The sequence below is a fragment of the Ambystoma mexicanum genome, chromosome 4q (genome assembly GCF_040938575.1).
Source record: "Ambystoma mexicanum isolate Mex_15411 chromosome 4q, UKY_AmexF1_1, whole genome shotgun sequence".
Classification (NCBI taxonomy): domain Eukaryota; kingdom Metazoa; phylum Chordata; class Amphibia; order Caudata; family Ambystomatidae; genus Ambystoma; species Ambystoma mexicanum.
Genome location: NC_090928.1, coordinates 1210836707 through 1210853920, shown reverse-complemented (window position 1 = coordinate 1210853920; position 17214 = coordinate 1210836707). Strand labels below are relative to the sequence as shown.

At 44.4% G+C, this 17214-nt stretch overlaps 1 protein-coding gene across 1 annotated transcript in view; it reads left to right on the top strand.

The window, feature by feature from the left end:
- Positions 1 to 17214, top strand: part of CMTR1 (cap methyltransferase 1) — a 2036190-nt gene that overhangs the window by 496238 nt on the left and 1522738 nt on the right. Inside the window, exon 8 of the mRNA XM_069608763.1 lies at positions 4489 to 4561. Within this exon, the coding sequence (XP_069464864.1) occupies positions 4489 to 4561 (73 nt within the window). The remainder of the gene's footprint in view (positions 1 to 4488; positions 4562 to 17214) is intronic.

Genomic DNA, 17214 nt, shown 5'->3' with positions numbered 1-17214 from the left:
TCTTGACCACTATAATACACTGGTTGAAGTGTGGGTCTGTGCTCACCGGAATCTCAGGTATGTGGCATTTGTTAGTGGTAGGCAATGATATACTGCAGCTGCGTTCTAATGTTATCTAGACATCTTTAATCTTTTTCTTCGCCCTCTACGACTGCGTCAACCATATCAGCCTCCTCTGGAGAGTTGCTTTTTAGCCATTTTTCTAAAGTACCCTCTTTGTTAGTCAGAAGTTTATTATTTTCGCAAATTTGGATATGTTTATTTGACAGCTCAAATTTTTCCCCCATTTCTATACAATCAATGTGGGGGGCTTTTCTGCTAGGGCTATGCTCTTTCTTTTAGAGCCTCTCTTCTTACTTGTGCTAGTTTTATTTCCCTGAGTTTTACTATTTTTGTTGTTTTTCTGTTTTTGTCTTGTGCGTTCCTTAGAGACATGAGAAGCGTTTCCTTTTCCTTCTAAGAATCTTTCATTGCTGTCGATCTCCACATTCGATAGCAATGCATCATCCACCTCCTCCCTTTCAATCTCATGAGTCTGCATATTTCTGGTTTCCTTATCAATTATCAAGCAAAGCTCACTAAGATCCCTTGAATTTTCCTCAACCTCATTATGTCTTATCTGTGATGTATGCTTACGGGGTATCCTTTAAGTCCTCTATCATTATCCCCAAAGATCTTGTATTTTCAAACGATTCAGTAACCACATTTTTAATCTTGGCTTGGTCTTTGATGAGTGTAGTGCATATACCGAGTAATATATCAATGGCAGTTGTTATAGAGTCACATTTTTCGTTCACATTTAAAGACTGTCCTATGGTAGTTTCCAAACTTATATTAACTAAGCTATCTTTTAAATGATCAGAAACCACCCAGGATTCTTCTCCTACCATGCTCGCTTCGTCAGCTTCAGCATATTTTTCCAAATCAGGAGTAGCTGAAAGATCCATACCAATAACATTTGCCATAGTCAATATCTTGGTTTGAAATGTTCTCGTCTAATGATGTTATTGGGCCCACTTTGAGACCCTAATGGCTGTCGTCTAAAATGTTGTACCAGATTCAATAGGGAATGGTTATCAATCATTGAGCTATTTTCCGGTCCTTTAACTGAGTCAATCTTTTTAGATGCATTATTATATTCCCCTATTGAGAGGAAACTTGAGATTTTAGGTTGGTTCATTATAGCTTTCTGTTATTTTATTTTTAAGGTCTACAAGGGCAGTTTCTGTGCCGTGGCCTTTGCCGATTCCTAATTGTCTTTTTCCGAGGATGGAGTTGGATTTGAAAAGTGTTGAATCTGGTTGTGAGCCGCTTTATCCAGGATTTATAAGAGAAACGGGACAGTGGTTATTGGCCAGTAGTTATTAGGAGAGCTTAGGGTATAGGGATGGGTTTTTTAAAAGTGGGCGCACCCAGGCTTCTTTGAGGCTTGATGGGACAGTACCTGTTTTAAATGAGGCATTCATGAACACCGTTAGGAGAGGTGCCAAGGAGCCGGCGCATTCTTTAATGTTTGGCGGACAAATTTCTCCTTTGCACATAGATGGTTTTAGATATTGGAGGAGGTCGAGGACTTCCGATTCTGTGACGTCTCGGAAGGAGAAGAGAAGATCGTTGGGGGTTACAGGAGGCGAGGCCTGCCAGGGGAGGCAGGTCGTGGTTAGGTAAGGCTTTGCTTTGTGCCTGCATTTTTTCTTGTAGGTTTATTTTGCTAAGCAGTGCTACTTGTATGCTCGACCATGCTTCAACTTTAATGATCTCGTCTGGGCTAATGGAGGGAGAGATTAGATCTTTAAAGATGGCAAATATTTCCTTGGTTTGAGAGTTGGCCTTAGAGATCCGTGAGTTGAAGGAATCAGATTTAGCTTTAGTGATCGCTTCTTTATATTGAGAGGATATCCTTTTTAAATCTTCCTTAGGGAGTCATTCGGGTTGGATTGCCATTTGTTTAATGCATCACGTTTACTGGTACGTAGAGCCTGTAGTTAATCTGTGAACCATGAGTTAACGTACATAGATCATTTCTCTTTTTTGCATTCGATCGGGGCTAGGGCTTCAATTGCTTTGGTAAGGGTGTCAGCGTAGAGATCTGCCAGTGTGCTAGGGTCATTAGAGAACGGGGGCCTCAGTTCTGGGACTTTCAGGAAAGGACAAAGGTTGTCCTTATTTAGTTTATTAGAGCTTCTAATTTGCACTGGTGGGGCATAGGTGAGAGCTTTAGTAGTAGGGGCTGTAGGAATGGTAAATTGGATACAGTTCTGGTCCGTCCACGGGTAGGCAGAGTTAGAGCTGACAGTGGTGGAGCAGTTGTGGTCAGTCCAGAGTGCTGCCTTTGCAGTGAGTCGGGCTGGTGAGTTTTTGAGTTCCTTAGCTAGGGCTGAAGCTGCTTTGTCTTTAGGATCGTTTAGGCCTATATTAAGGTCGCCGAGTAGAATGGTTTTAGTGGAGCTTTTAAGGTTATCACCTAGTCCTTGGAAGTCTAAAGCTAGGCCTGGGGGGCCAGTAAATGAGCTACACCTCCTCCTTTCAGCAGTTGTCTGTCTTGTCGGAGGATGGAATATCCAGGTGGGAGGGCTAGTGAGCTAGCCAGGCCAGATGCCTCATGGAGTCATGTTTCCGTGGTGGCAAGTAAGTCTAGATTATGAATGGTTAGGAGGTCGTGGATCTCCAAAGCATGGGCAGGGGGAGAGTGTGCATTTATGAGTGCACATTTAAGAGGGGGTGGAGGTGTGCTTTTCTTGGTAGGGTGAATGGAGGGAGAGGCTCGAGGTTGAGTGTGGGAGATACCAAAGGGGGAGGGCGATATAGCTGGCTTAGTAGTGTGGGGTTTGAGCGTGTGGGTGGAGTTATTAGAGATGGCAGGAGTCAATAGAGAGGGTGACGATTCCGACAGGGTGAACGTGTATTTGGCTCTAGTATAATTAGTGGCATAAGGGCGGTATGAGCGAGTGCCCAGCCTGAGATTCCTCATGGCTGTGGACCTGGGGAGACTTTGGCGTTGTAGAGGTTTGGTGCGAGACCTGAGTTTAGAGAGTCTGGAAGCTATGTGGGCCGAGGGGTGGGGGTCCATGTTAGCAGTGTGGGCATTCTGCGGGTAAGTAAAAGTGGTGGTACTCTGCTCCCGTAAAGGAGTGTGGAAGGTCAAGTTAGCGTTCTGCAGGGTTAGCGGAGCAGAGTTGAGGTATGTGAAAAGGGCAGACACTAGGGCTGAGTCAGGTGCCAGGGTAGAGTAGTGAGGTGTGAGAGCAGCCGCGTGGGCAGATGGGACGCCTGTGGATTGGTCTTGGAATACATTGGAGACGGCAGAGGCTCTCTTGTGCCTCTTATCACAATGTCCTTACTTAACAAGACCACCCACAAAAACTAAGAGATGAGTGTCAGATAAAAGGATGAACAGTAGATTCACCAGAGAATACTGAATTGCAGCCTTTGATATGAGTGAAAACATCCCTTCCAACTGAGTATTCTCAGCAACTGAACAGCCAGAAAGTTAATGCATTTAGGTGTATTTTCTGCACACATCAAAGGCTCAATCGGGCACCATGGGATCTCAATGGTACATGTTAGTCAAACATTCTAGTTAACAGAATGTCGAATGCCGGTGTCGGATAACAAAGCACACCGACTAGAAACTTACTGGCCTGTTAGCTCTGTTATTCGGTTCGGAAACGTTGTTGTTCAGCATTTTCCTACCTGGAATTGTTATCATTATAGGCAATGATGATGCCGGTTAATCGAGTGTTCTGGTTAATAAGGTTACCGTATAAGAAATATTTTTCTGCATTTTACTTTTGAACATATTGTTTTGCTGATGCATTGAATCAGACTATGCTATGCTTTTACTTTCTTATTTATTGTTTTAAGCCACAGAACAGTGTGTCCTCAGATGCTGCAGAGTGCTGTGGGGTCAGAGCATAGACTTTCAGGCGTTTTTGGAGGGCACCTTGCTCAGACAGTGTCACATTCCAAATGTCTACTTTATTGCAGAAATGTGCATATTTGTTATATATGTGTCACACTAGGGATAGTATTACTGGCACGCCTGTGTCGACGCCCATTTTCGAGTTTCGAAAAACAAACTGTAATACTCTGCAGCTTCCACTAGATGTCGGCCTATGCACAGCATGTGAATCTAAGCAGATACAAGCATCAGAAATACGATTACGGTGAGTAATGTATCCCATATATATATCAGTGTGTGTGTTGTATCAGTTTAACAAAGCCTAGCATGCAATCGCATTCTGAATTAATTAAAACATAGCGGCAAAGCAGCAATTTGATGTTTGGCGATGGGCACATGTGGTGCTGAGGATTGCAAAGTAATAAATCACCTTCAGTGCTGAGGGGCATATATTGTCATCTTGAGTTACATAGGAAATCATTTATATCCCTCTAGCTCATGCACTTAAGTGCTTTTAGGGCATAGACATTGAGTGTTATTGTTGTTGGTTACACACTCTGATGCATTTACCTGTTTATGCATTGTAGGGCTGCAATGAAAATGGCCAACATCGACCATGTGTTTGACTACATGTTCACAAATCCTAAAGACTTGCATGGGGTAAGAATGTGTTTGTTCGGCTCTTTTGAATCCATACTGTAAACTGTCGATCTAAACCATTCCTTGAAGTGCATATTTTAGATTTAAGTATGTGGAACGAGAACTTCATTTTGATTTGAGAAGCCAAAGGTAGTAGTACAGCCAACTGACAAACCATATATGTCATCCTGATGATTAATCTATGCATTACTTGGTTGTTTGCTTACTCCTGTGACTGAGTTTTGCTCTTATATTGTTCAAACAAACCCTTCAGTTATGTCATGTACTAGAATATAAAAATGTTTTTCACTCAACCAGACCTTTTAGTGGGTCTCCCTTGGTTTATGTTTACAATGAAGCCAAAAGGAGAAATTTGATGAGTTTGCTCAGTTTTGTTTTACAAAATTGCAATTATTTAACTTAAGCAATTCCAAAGATAGGAAGGATTCATAGTAATTGTGAACTGTGCAGTCAGCAATAATGTGTGTTGTGAAGAGTCAGGAATGAAACAAGGACACCAGCGTGTCATGGTTTTGGTCAAAGACTTTTATTCAAGTAAAAGGGGGTGGGCAAATGCCTCTCTGTTGCTGCTCTAGAGGTGATTTTCTACCTAAAATCAAAACTAAGGGTCTGTTGATGTCAGAATGACCAAAGCAAACCTGTCCTGTGTCCAAATTTCTATTCTGACCCTCACATTCTAATAAATTTACTCTAGGGTGAAAAAGGGGTAATGTCTTTGGGTTTGAGTTGTGTATGAGTGTTCAAAAGAAAATGCGTAACTCCAAAACGAAAGTTCCATAAAGTCAGAGTACCTTGTTTCAGAGGGTGGCTCCCCTCCCCAGGATTTTTCTCCACTCTGCTTTATTAAAGGATATTCGTTCCTTAGGTTTTCTCTTGCACAGCAACACAACTGCTACACACCATGCTTTGTCCGCTGTTCTTTGTCTTATCGGGATGGTGTCCTGCAAGGCTTTCTCTCTTTTAATATGTTTGCACAGTCTCTTGCAATTCCCGATATATCCCTCTCGGGACGTCCTTGGATGCTTGTATAATATACACGGTATAACTTGCCACTGCCTGAAATGCTTTCCTACCAGCACTTTTTGTTAAGAACACATTTGCAATTTGCATTCGCTTGGTATATTCTCCTGCCAGGGCTTTTCTTATGTAACTTCTTATGCCTCTCAATGTGCCTTTTATAGTTGCCTGCTAAGCCTTTTTCAATGGGTGCTCTATGCACACCCACAAACATGTCAGTCTTTTATACTTGTTTAATCTTCCTTAACGTGCCTGGTGCGCTGTCCTGCCAGGGCTTCTCACACAGATGTAATGCATTCTTTCAAGTATTTCCCTTGCTCGTCGTTGGGTAAGATTTCAATATCAATAATCTTCCTGACCTGTGTCAACCCCAGAACATTTTGCTGGACTGGTAGATTTTTTACCTATACTTCAGTGAGTGGGAATATTTTTCCACACTTTTACTCTCTTTCTGGTTGTCATTTCTAAGACTCTCCATAGTGTCTTTTAAAAGTTATCCTCTTTGGCAACATTTTGGCAATAAGTTCCTATTGTTGCTGGGTTGCCGTAGGGGATCTCCTTTTAACTTTCTCTGGCTATCCTTGTAAGATCTACAGTTCCCAAGGGTAGAAAGGATCTTTGTATCCCTTTTACATTTTATCAGGTGAGACCAGCACCCCCACCTTATGTGGAGTGCTGGGGAGATACGGAGTATCCCCTTTCTCATTTTAAATGTAACATTTATGTTACAAGGACAAACTTACCTTTTAATGGCTGGTGGCAGTGAACTTCTTTATTGATTCGGTCCACATTTACAGTGTGCTGTTTCCACAGCCCTGGTAAAGGCACCCATGGGTGCTCATTTGACCAAAATTTCCCTCGTATTCTTTTTTCGCCATTTCAGCATTCCTTGTCCTTTCTTGTTCCTTCTCCTGACATCCAGGGCGGGAAATTCCTTTGTGTGATTTTTATTTATCCCCTGCCCAGGCTCCAGAGTGTCTGTGAAGGCAGGAAGCGAGGGAGGATTCTAAGTCTCTGCAGCCCTTTGTCTTCCAGCCTGACGGCGAGAATCCAGTTCAAATTAGAAGGCTGGCTGTCCTGAAAGGACTGCCAACCCCCCAAGTTTGAATGTTGCGTGGCTGTTTAATTGGCTGGGACCTACATAAAAATCTGATCCTTGAAGCTGAAGAGGTAGTCAACCACTGGAACCAAAACCAAATAGGTTGATCCGCAGCTGAGATGATTTCCAGCGACCGGAGAGCCTGCTGTGTAACCAGAGTCTGCTGTAGCCCTTCCTTCCAATCAACCTTTCCAACCGCACTATACCATTCATGGCCTTAACATGGATGCAATCTTAGTTGGCATTTCCATGTCTGCCTCCAATACACTATGTGTTGTTGATTTATCGCCCTCCGGGCTATGACAGGAGGTTTTTGCGATGAGTTCCCTGGACTGGTTGCCACTCTTTTCCAGAAATATGCTTATCTGGCTATGATATTATGGGTGATTTTAACCTTCCCATAAATGAAACTGGCTGCTTACTGGCCAAGCAATTTACGCTCTCTATGTTCGAGTTGGGCTTCCCTCAGTTGATTAATTATCCTACTCATTGGCTTGGGAATACTCTCGATTTTATCTTTGCTTCTCCCGCAATTCTGTCTGTTGCCTCGGCTCTGCCTATTATCTGGTCTGACCATCTAGTGGTTCCTTTTTCTATGCCTACTGTGTCTCTTGATACTTCTGGCCCTCAACAATCTGCTCTTAAGCGAGGCTGGCATAAAGTCTTGCGTCCTAATTTTACATCTTTGATTCTTGAGGATCTCAATAAGGCTACTAGCTGGACTTTAGCAACCATCTCTCAGACGTTTCCATCTGTGGCTGACAGCCTGGCCCCATGAAAACACTGCCCGATAAGGTCTTGCCGATCAGAGCCGTGGTTTACTGCTGAGCTTAAAATCCTCAAATTTCGCCAGAGACAGGCTGAAAGGACATGGCGTTATGCCTATTTACCTGAGCATCGTCTTCTCTATGGGCGTGCGTTATGTAGTGAGCCAGAGACAGAAAGGAGTGGTAACATATTTATTTAATGCCAGCAGTTATCACGACGCTCAGTTAAATATGTCACTTATTTCATAAGGCAGAATCAGTAACATAGGACTTTCTCCATGATTTTAAACGTTCTTCAATAAAGTTCGTCAAGGGCAAACTAGAGCGAGCCGGGTTTCAACTTAAAAGCAGTCCATAAAGCCTTTCCTTAAAAAAAAAAAAAAATGCAATTCGCATCTTAATAATATGGATGGAAAACCTCCTTGAAGCCAAACGTACTTCGTACTGGATTAGAGCGTTTTCTCCGCACGCCTTCTACTCCAGTGCTTGTTTCATAACCTTTCCCCGGCTTGCTGATGGCTCTCCAGGATGCAGTCGTTCCTTGCTGGCCTCGGGCTTGGAATCACTTAAACAAACAAAACGTCCGGTGTCTGTTTTCACACTGGAATCTCCTTTTACTCAGGAGCCTTCATCCGCTGAGCATTCGGTCTGCAAACCAGGTATGGAGCACTTCGGTGTGTTTTTCGTTTCCTTCTAATATGCCCACCGATCTGGGGAACTGGCCTCATACCAGTCCGAGTTCGCTCAGTCAGCCTCCTTCCACTCCTGCAAGGCGAGAGACAAGTTGAGTTGTTTTCACCTGTTTTTAACTCCTGTAGCCCTCCTCCCCAGCAATTAACATCGGGCGTTCCCAGCCATGTGTTTCTCATCCCTGAGGCTAATTCTCCTCCTCCCTGCTTAACCCTCGCATAGCCTGCCTTGTTTTTAACTCCTGCCTGCAAGCGTTCCTCGTTATATGGAAACGTGGTTTTCCGTCTTCCCCATCTCATTTCTTTACCCCTTTTCAGGCTTTTATGTTGAACATGTATCGGCTGGGGCATTCTGCGATATGTAGATTGGGTCTTTGTTCACTCGTGTCCCTTCTATTTTTCCTAGTAGTTGGCTGGTGGGGTTTTCTGGGATATGTAGTTTTTCCACTGTTGACTCTTATACTTAGTATTTTGGTATCTTGTGGGACAATTGGCTTGTCCTCTTCACTGCTGTTTTTCCCCGCAATGCTGGCCGCTACTGTTTCCCCATCACAGCGTGCCACCCTTGAATACCAAAAAGCTATTAGGGTGGCAAAACAAATCTACTTTAGTAGTAGAATTTAACAGACTATCAATCAGCCCAGGCCTCTTTTTGCAGTTGTTCAATCTCTCGCCGTGCAGACTAAGTCCCAGCCTGGTATTCACAATTCACAGGAAATGTGAGACTCTCTCGCTCTTTTTTTTAATGGGAAGACAGCATTCGAGAAGGCATTGTCACATCCTGCCCATATCCTTCGCAAAATCTCTTTTCCTTTTAACGCTATTACTGCCACCAAATTGGTTTCGCAGTGGTCTTCTTTCCCGGTGTTCTGTGAGCAAGCACTGGTTGCGCTCAATGGCCTCAAATCTGCATCCCCTCGGGATTCGGTTCCGCTATCTATACTTAAAGATATCTCTGGTTATATTGTGGTACGACTTACTGAGGCTGTCAATGACTCCTTTACCTCCGGGATCATTCCCGACAACCTGAAACATGCTCTTGTCATGGGTACGAACACTCCTTCTCTATTTTGGCCCCCTGAGTTTTGGCCGGAGTGTCTTGGTCCCTTTCCTCAGCCAGTCTCTTCGGTGAAAGATTTAGGCATAAAAATCTCGGCCTCTTTCTATGGCTGACCAGGTCTCTCTTGTATGCCAAAAAGCTCATTTCAAACTGCGGACTCTTCGGAAGGTCCTGCCATGTATTCCTGCTAAGTTCCATGCCCCTGTTGTTTGCTCCTTACTCATCAGCAACATTGACTATTATAATGCCCTCTACCTGGCCCTCCCAAAGCATCTCTTGCAGCGTCTCCAGCTGCTGCAAAATTCAGCTGCCAGAGCTTTTCTTTGCCCCCACCACCCCCTCCTCTCGGGGTGCTCATATGACCCAGTTGTTGCGGCATTGCCACTGGCTCCCTGTGGAGCAACAAATTAGGTTCAAGGCGTTGTGCATAGTACACAAGGCCTTTTACGGTTTAGGTGCCAAATTTTTTCAGAAGAAATTTGGGCTGTAGATACCCTCCAGGTCATTGCGTTCACAGGATCTGAAGACCATAAAGCCCCGAGGGTCAGGCTTGCCCGTATGCGTGGGCGTGCTTTCTCGGTGGCGGCTGCAAAGGCCTGGAACCAGCTTCTGTTCCCTCTGCGCAGCATTGAATCTCATCTACTGTTCCGTGGAACGCTTAAGACTTTTCTGTTTTTAGCTTTTCCGTGTGGACTGGACCGATCTCCCTTTAGCTTAGCGCCAAGATACCTTTGGGCGTATGTTGCGCTCTACGTGTTTCTTTAAGGTAAGACCTGGGGATTCCGAAAACGACCCTGACCCAGAACCTAGTGAGGCCTACTACACTCAAGAAGACCTACATTTTGAGCTATCCCACGCCGTGCTGCGACCTTACAGGGCTGCAATACCCTGGGACCTCGAGCCATAGTGCGGTTCACGGTCTTCCGAATCTAAACTTCAGGGACATTTTGCTGGATCTCCAGAGGCACGATTCAGGTCTGAAAAGTCGCTTCACCAGAGTGCTGGACCTTGCAAAAGACGAGAATCCGACCAGCGATATTCTGTCTTCGTCTATGCTCCTGCAAAGGCGGCAAATCCACAGAACCTCATCCAGCTGCAGAGAAACTCTTGCCTGGAGCCTTTTTGTCGTGATACCTGCTGCAAAAGTCCTTCCAAAGTCATGTCTTCTTGATAAAGGATGCCATCCACCGGGTTTTTGGCTACAGATCCTGAAGTCTTCCTGCTGCAACTCTGCTTCTGTGCTGAGGTACTTTTGGCTGAGGTATTTTACCTACCTTAAGTCTTTGTAATTTCTGCATAGCTTTGGGGTGTTTTCTGTGATTGGGAGGCCACTCATCCAGTTTACCCAGGCCGACTGCGGAATCGTCCTAGGGTGTCTTCTCTGAAGTCCCTGGACCCTCCATTAACTAAGTGAACTACTTACTTGTTTGAACAGTCTTCCTCTGGAATTCTGACTTTGCCTGCAACTGAACCCTATCTCACCCTGCCTACAGCTGGCACCTAGGCCACTAGGGTCCTTCTACTGCCTCGGAGTGAACTCATGCTATAGAATAAGGGAAGGACTGGATAAGAAAAGGGTTCTGCCTTCAAAAATGACTTGCTTGTATAAGAAGTTGATTGGTAACTGTAACTCTGAGAGTGAAAAGTTACAAAAGTTCTTATTTACCTTGAATGTGTGTTGCAATATTTTGAAAAGTACATATAAGGTTAATTTACTAACCTGTGAATTGGTTGTGCCTCTCCCCCAAAAGTAATGCTGTTGGATTCACTTTACTATTCATGTTAGGATAAATGTACAAGTGTCCCCAATTGGGTCTTGCTCCCCTGACTTGCTGTTAGCCTGTCCAGAATAAGTCTGCTTAAGGTTATACTTACCTTTAAGTTGCTGATAGCCCCTTTAAAAAGTAAATGAGGTTTACTTACCTTGTGTTAGCTGTGTGCCCTCCTAAAACAAGTAAGAGTTATTGCTTATCTCAATCTGTGCCCCACTGATCTTAAAAAGCAACTGTAATAGAATATTACAACATTAGGTGTTAACTGCCTATAATAGCTGTGTGCCATTCCTGAAAAGTGTTTCTTTAGGTATAGCTGGCCTTGGTTTGCCTGGAGCATCCAACATTAGTGTAAAGAGTTCTTGCTTATTTTAGCCTGTGTTCCACTGAGCTGAAAAGCAGCTGTTATTGTATACTACACCAAAAAGGTCTTACTCACCTAGTATAACTGTGTGTTACTATTGTATACTACACCAAAAAGGTCTTACTCACCTAGTATAACTGTGTGTTATCACAAACGTAGTAGAGGTATGTACCGTACCTTGAATCTGTGTTCCACTATTCAGAAAAGTATATTTACAAGTTAGTTGACTATGTGATTTCCTTGCTGAGTGTCATTGCGTAACTGACAGGTTCTACTATCCTTGAATTACTCTAAAGTAATCTGAAACTAACTTACGGTTTTACTCCCCAAGAATAGGTGTCACGTATACTAAATGTGTATGATAAGGTCTGACTTAGCTAGAAATACTGTTCGTGTTCTGTATAAGGTCTATGTACTTTAAAGCATAGTGTTGTGTTTTTATAATTGTGGTGATATAATGTGATAGTACTTACTTAACCAAGAATATCTTGGTCTGCTTGTATATAAAATAAACCCTTTATTGTTGCAATGCATAGCGTACCAGTGTTTCTTTGGAGCATATGTATAATACAATTTCTTTGTACTGATTCTACAGCCCTCTCTCCCTCCTGAGGTAAACCTGGCTGCTCTGTCTAAGCTACCATAAATTCAGGTGGTACAGCCTTATACTAAGAGTGGAGTATTACACTGTCTCGGATCGATGGTTTTAGTAAGCCCTTAGTTGGACTTCATAAAAACTGTCCTAACACTCGTCCTTTCTCATTTGCTTTAATTAGATTGGTTGTACTTAGACAGGATTTCTGACACGCCCCAGGGGACCAGTGTCCCTTGGGTGGACTCACTGGCTTTGGCTTTGTTAGGCAGAAACCTGTGCAGTTCCCTCTGGCACCACTGCAAAAGATGTAGGACTACAGGTGTTTGGCAGTAAACCCACTTGGTAGCAGTCTGTACCACACAGATTCACTTGGTAGCTGTGGCTGAGCAGTCAGACTTCCCTCAAGAAGAGTTAGGTAGTATACAGAGTATTCACAATAGGTCAAGAGAACACAGTAGAACAAGTAAACACTGACCAGGGCTTGGTGTAAAAGAGATATAATTATTTATTTAAAACCACATCTGGAAAAACACACAGGCACTAATACTAAGCAATTCAAAAACACGGTCACTAAAAGATATACACTCCCTTAAAAGAATATTAGACAAGTCTTAAGTAAAGCCCCACTTATTTTCAGACAGCGGTGAGCGCTTAACGTAGATGGCACTCTAATAGTTTGTTTTAAAAAGGGAGAGAAGAGCAGAGAACAAGTTGAAACAGATCCCAACACTTTTATCAGAACATAACAAGAGGGAAAGGCAAAGTAAAAACGTGAAGTTGGAGTTCAAGCGGCCGGATCCACTTTCAGAGCATCTAAACGAAATGTGTCCAAGGTCACACGGTTGCAGTGCACAAGAGTCTTGTAAAGGTTCAAAAAGGAGTTGGACCAAAGAAAGGGACCAGTTGGAGGGTCAAGGCGGCCAGCCCAGTCCAGAAGGTTAAGGGGTTATTATTACCTTGTAGCAATCTTTAGAAAGGGAGGCCTGGCGGACACGGTACCTTAAAGTGGTGAGAACGCTCCAGCGGGGGCAGTTGTTCCTGGCAGCGGGTACAAGTCGGTGCTTCGTCCGGGGGAAGAGGGGATCTCGTCGTGGAGGAAGACAGGAGTCTGTTGCACTGCCAGGGAAGAAACCATCCACAGAGTTTCTCAGGTACAAGGAGCGGTCCGGTGATTCGCAGTTCAGTGGTGAGTGGCTATCCGGCCGCCGGGGTGCTTGGCACGGGCAGTTCGACCACAAACCGGGCTGGGGTGCGAAGAAAGGAAGGTAAACTGGTCGTGCCCACCAGTCAGGGGAAGAAGCCTCTCCAGCCGGGAGATCTTCTCTGTCGTCGGGAAGTGGTGAGTCGGTTCTGCAGGGCTCCACCGGTGGTGTCGTCGTGGTAGGTCGGCTCAGCTTCTCCCCCTCGTCGGATTCTCAGGTCCTGTGGTGACTTCTGAAGTTCCAGTCCCCAAAGCCCTGCTTTTATGCAGAAAACCCCCATTCACTCAGCCTAGCTGTCACTCAAACATGCTAAGTGGTGAGCCGGCCGACTCACCACTTGGGCCAGTCACACAAGAGTGCGACTTGAGTTACCAAGGTAACTCAGTCCAGGGTGCCTAAACCCCCTCCCACACCCTCTGTGGTACCCGGACAGTGTGGCACCACTTTTGGAGGCTTCTGTGGAGAAGCACGCCAAAAAGTGGAACAAAGGGCTCGACTTGGGTTGGAGTCACAGAAGAGAACACAAACGCCATTTTAGAATCGAGTCTTGGCAAAAAATATCAACCGGCGAATTAATATTAATTAAATAAACCGGCGGTATGTTCGAGGCTATGAGAATTAAATAATTAAAGTTGGTAGCCTCGAACAATGGGAAAATCCCATAGGAAAATATTGGCAGTCGAATATAAAAAGTAGTTTCCACTGCCACCAGCCAAAACTCGAACAGGGGGGACGGAGACGTGCCCCCTCGACTAACAGACCCGGGGGCAATCGAATTGCCCCGACCAGTATGTCCACAAAATGATGGTTTGTACTGGTTTCTGTTAATAATTTGGGACTAGTAAAGCCAATGGTGACTTTACATGCCCTGGGAGACAGTAGTCAGTCCCAGGGTATGGAGTCTATGGTGGGGGGTCACTATGACACCCCTGTGTTACTGCATGGAGGGTGCTGTGTAACACACATAGGAAAAACACATGAGACCCTATGGAGTAAAGGACCCCATAGCCCATAAAACACATTACCAGTCAAAGGAATACCATAAATCGTGTCCAAGAGTGGGAGAAAGAGTGTCTCGCTCTTGGCAGGAGGAAAAAAACAACTCCAGAAATCCAGCAAAGCTGCTGGGGGACTCACTAGTTTAGGAAATTCAGCCTAAAGAGAGAATTCTCCCTAATAGGCTTGCATATGTCAGTTCTCCTGATGCAATCCTGTGGTGGTTGTGCTGCGCTCTGCCTTCTCTCGCCGCCTCTGCACGGCTTCTCGTGGCTCCAGCCTTTCGGTTGCACATTTCTCCTGGCTTTGGTTTGCTGGAGGCTGTCTTCTTCTGGCATCTTTGCAATGTACGTTCGCCTGCCGTCTGCTTTCCTTCCCCATTTCGGAAAACCGCTTTGCTCCATGGACACAGCGCCAGCTCTCCTGTCTCTCGCTGGGCATAGTGAGAGGTTGCGTTCTCCAGCCAGCGAGGTTGACCCCTTCTTAGCTGTTTCGTCTTCAGGTTGACTTTCCCAAACACTACAGCTCAGAGTGTGCTTTGGAATCTCAGTAATCCTCATTACTCGGTGCATCTTTCTCGTCCCAGTGTTCTTGGGTTTATGGTACTGGTAGTCTGGTTTTGACAATTTAGATTTAAAGTCTGGAAGAGTCTTTATAATGGTGTTAAAAGGCCCATCCATATTTGATAATTTACAGAATCAAAGAGAATTTCCGCAGTGTCTTCCCTAGGGGTACAACAACAAGCCATCAATGGATGGGGAATGGCTGGGGTATCTATAAAAGAAACCGGGGGATCTGATGAAGCCACAACACACTCACAATGGCTACTTCCCTCCATGTGATCCTCCCTCATATAGCCACCCCCAGGGTCAGGATAAGGTAGCAGCTGCTGTCCCCTCGCCACATGGGGAGAGGCTACCTCCGGAAGAGAAGTAATGATTCGGATTCATCACAGTGTGTTTTCGTATCCATAAATATAGATAGAAGCACTGATTATGGTACGGGAAGATTCTGCCAGTATATCATGGACACAGGATTGCAAACCCCACAAGTATTACTACAGAATGGTGAAGAGTAAGAGCACCGCCCTGGGCCTGCATTTATAATTGCATGCCTCAAGAAGGTTGTGGTGGAATTTAAGTTTATGAAATAAACAGGTTACTCTCCATTGCTCTTAGAGAAGCTATTTGTTGTCCCAGTGTGAGTAAAGCGAAGTGGCTGGCTGGCTGTCAGTGGCAGCCTTTTTATCTACTTTAGGTAATATTTACCCGTGGTTCCCCTATTTGTGTCTCCAACCGATGTAAAATCCAGTGTAGAGTGCCACAGCCAGACATTGTTATTAGAAGGATGGTAACTGTGTCTAAATTGTATCTGAATTTTCTGGAGGGCTGCGACTGTGAATTGGTCTCCATACTCTAGCACTCCGACTGTAAGGGCTTGAATTACTGTGGTTTGTTAGTGGTGTTCTGCGGGCCTGTATGACTATTTTTACTGTGTGTTTGTCTCTTTCCCTTTTCTTCCCATCCCATGTCTATATGTGTTGTAAGGTTGCAGAAGTAGGAGACTGACACAAGAAGGTCATGTTTGTTGGCATAAACCTTTATTTAATGAAAATAAAGTGCAAAACCTGCCTCTTCCTAAAACTAAGGAAACTGTCAGAATGTCTAAGAAATAAAACATCCTTCGTCCTGTGTCAAATCCTATTTCCAACCCTTACTCTTGTAACTAAAACAACTAATGGGCCAATGTTCTTGGTCGAGGAGAATGGCTTCCTTCTTCTGGACGACGAATCGGAGTTGCTGTGCTTCAAGGGATACTTTCCCGAGGTTTTGGTTCCCTTCCCCAGAATGAGTCTTTTCATAAAAATAAGTGCATATTTAAGTGCTCAAATGGTGAAAAGTAAAGTTCCACAGTGAAAAAACACAAGTGTAAAACAAAATTCCAACTCCAGTTGTTCACCACAGCTCAAGAGAATGTCTCCCTTCTCTTGATGTTAGACAGCACTCAGAAGCACCACAGGGAACGACTATCTTCCCCTGGCTTCTTAAATGTTCCACAATGTTAAGAGGATGTCCCTCCTCTCTTGGTCTTTCACAAGGTTTCCAATGCAACATCAAAGGTTATGCATCCCTTCAATGGTCTTCTCAAGTTTCACAATATTAAGAGGAACTCTCCTCTCTTGGCTTCTCTCCCAGTGTGCTGGCAAACCCCTGGTTCACTCTCCTGCCAGGCAGGGACGTCATTTAGGGATCACCAGAGGTTGCACTTGTGACCTTTGGGGTCTCCCTTGCTAGCCCTACCAAAATAAATAAAAACTCCTGCGCTGTGGCCAATACCATGTGGCTATTCGAGCTATTTGTATTTCTGGAATTCCATACAACATTTGCTTGAGTCATTAAAGGTTTAATTCAGGCACACTTCAGGGAGTGAGTCACTGATTTAGTCTGTTCTTAAACAACTCAAATTCACAATGCGGACAAAATCGTCAAACATTTAGAGTAGAATAAGCATCCATTTCCGACTATGTATTTTGCTTTTCCCAAGTTGCAGTTATAGCATGTTTTTTTCTGCCGATACATATGGTGATCTATTCTTGTATGAAATGTATATCACGTTACAGTAATATTGTAACCATATTTTTCATAGTGCACTTAGAAACAATGCTAAGTGATTCCACTTCCTGTTTTGTGAAGGGATAAACGGTTGTGCTCTATCGCTTCCCGTGATATGACTTCAGGTTGAGGTCAAATTACATCACTTCCGATGATTTCATCAGGGGGTCAAGGGTCATGTGATGTCACTTCCACTACCCCTGGCATTTTGGTGAAATGACGTCTCTGCTGCCAGGTCTTGCTCTTTCTCACCCTTCAAAATGCTAAAAGGACTTCTCAGTGTCTCTCGCAGGTTACAGGATGTGGCGGCTCTGCAGTGGCCCCCTGTCTTTCTGATAGGCTATCGGGTCTGCAACCCCTTCTGTTCCTTGTCCCTTGCGGGAGGGTTTGACCTTGGTTCCTCCATTGAGAAACTCTCCAGCTTCTTCCAGCTCTCTGTACAGCTTCTTCCAGCTCTCTGTACTTAGCCGGCTCAAAAGG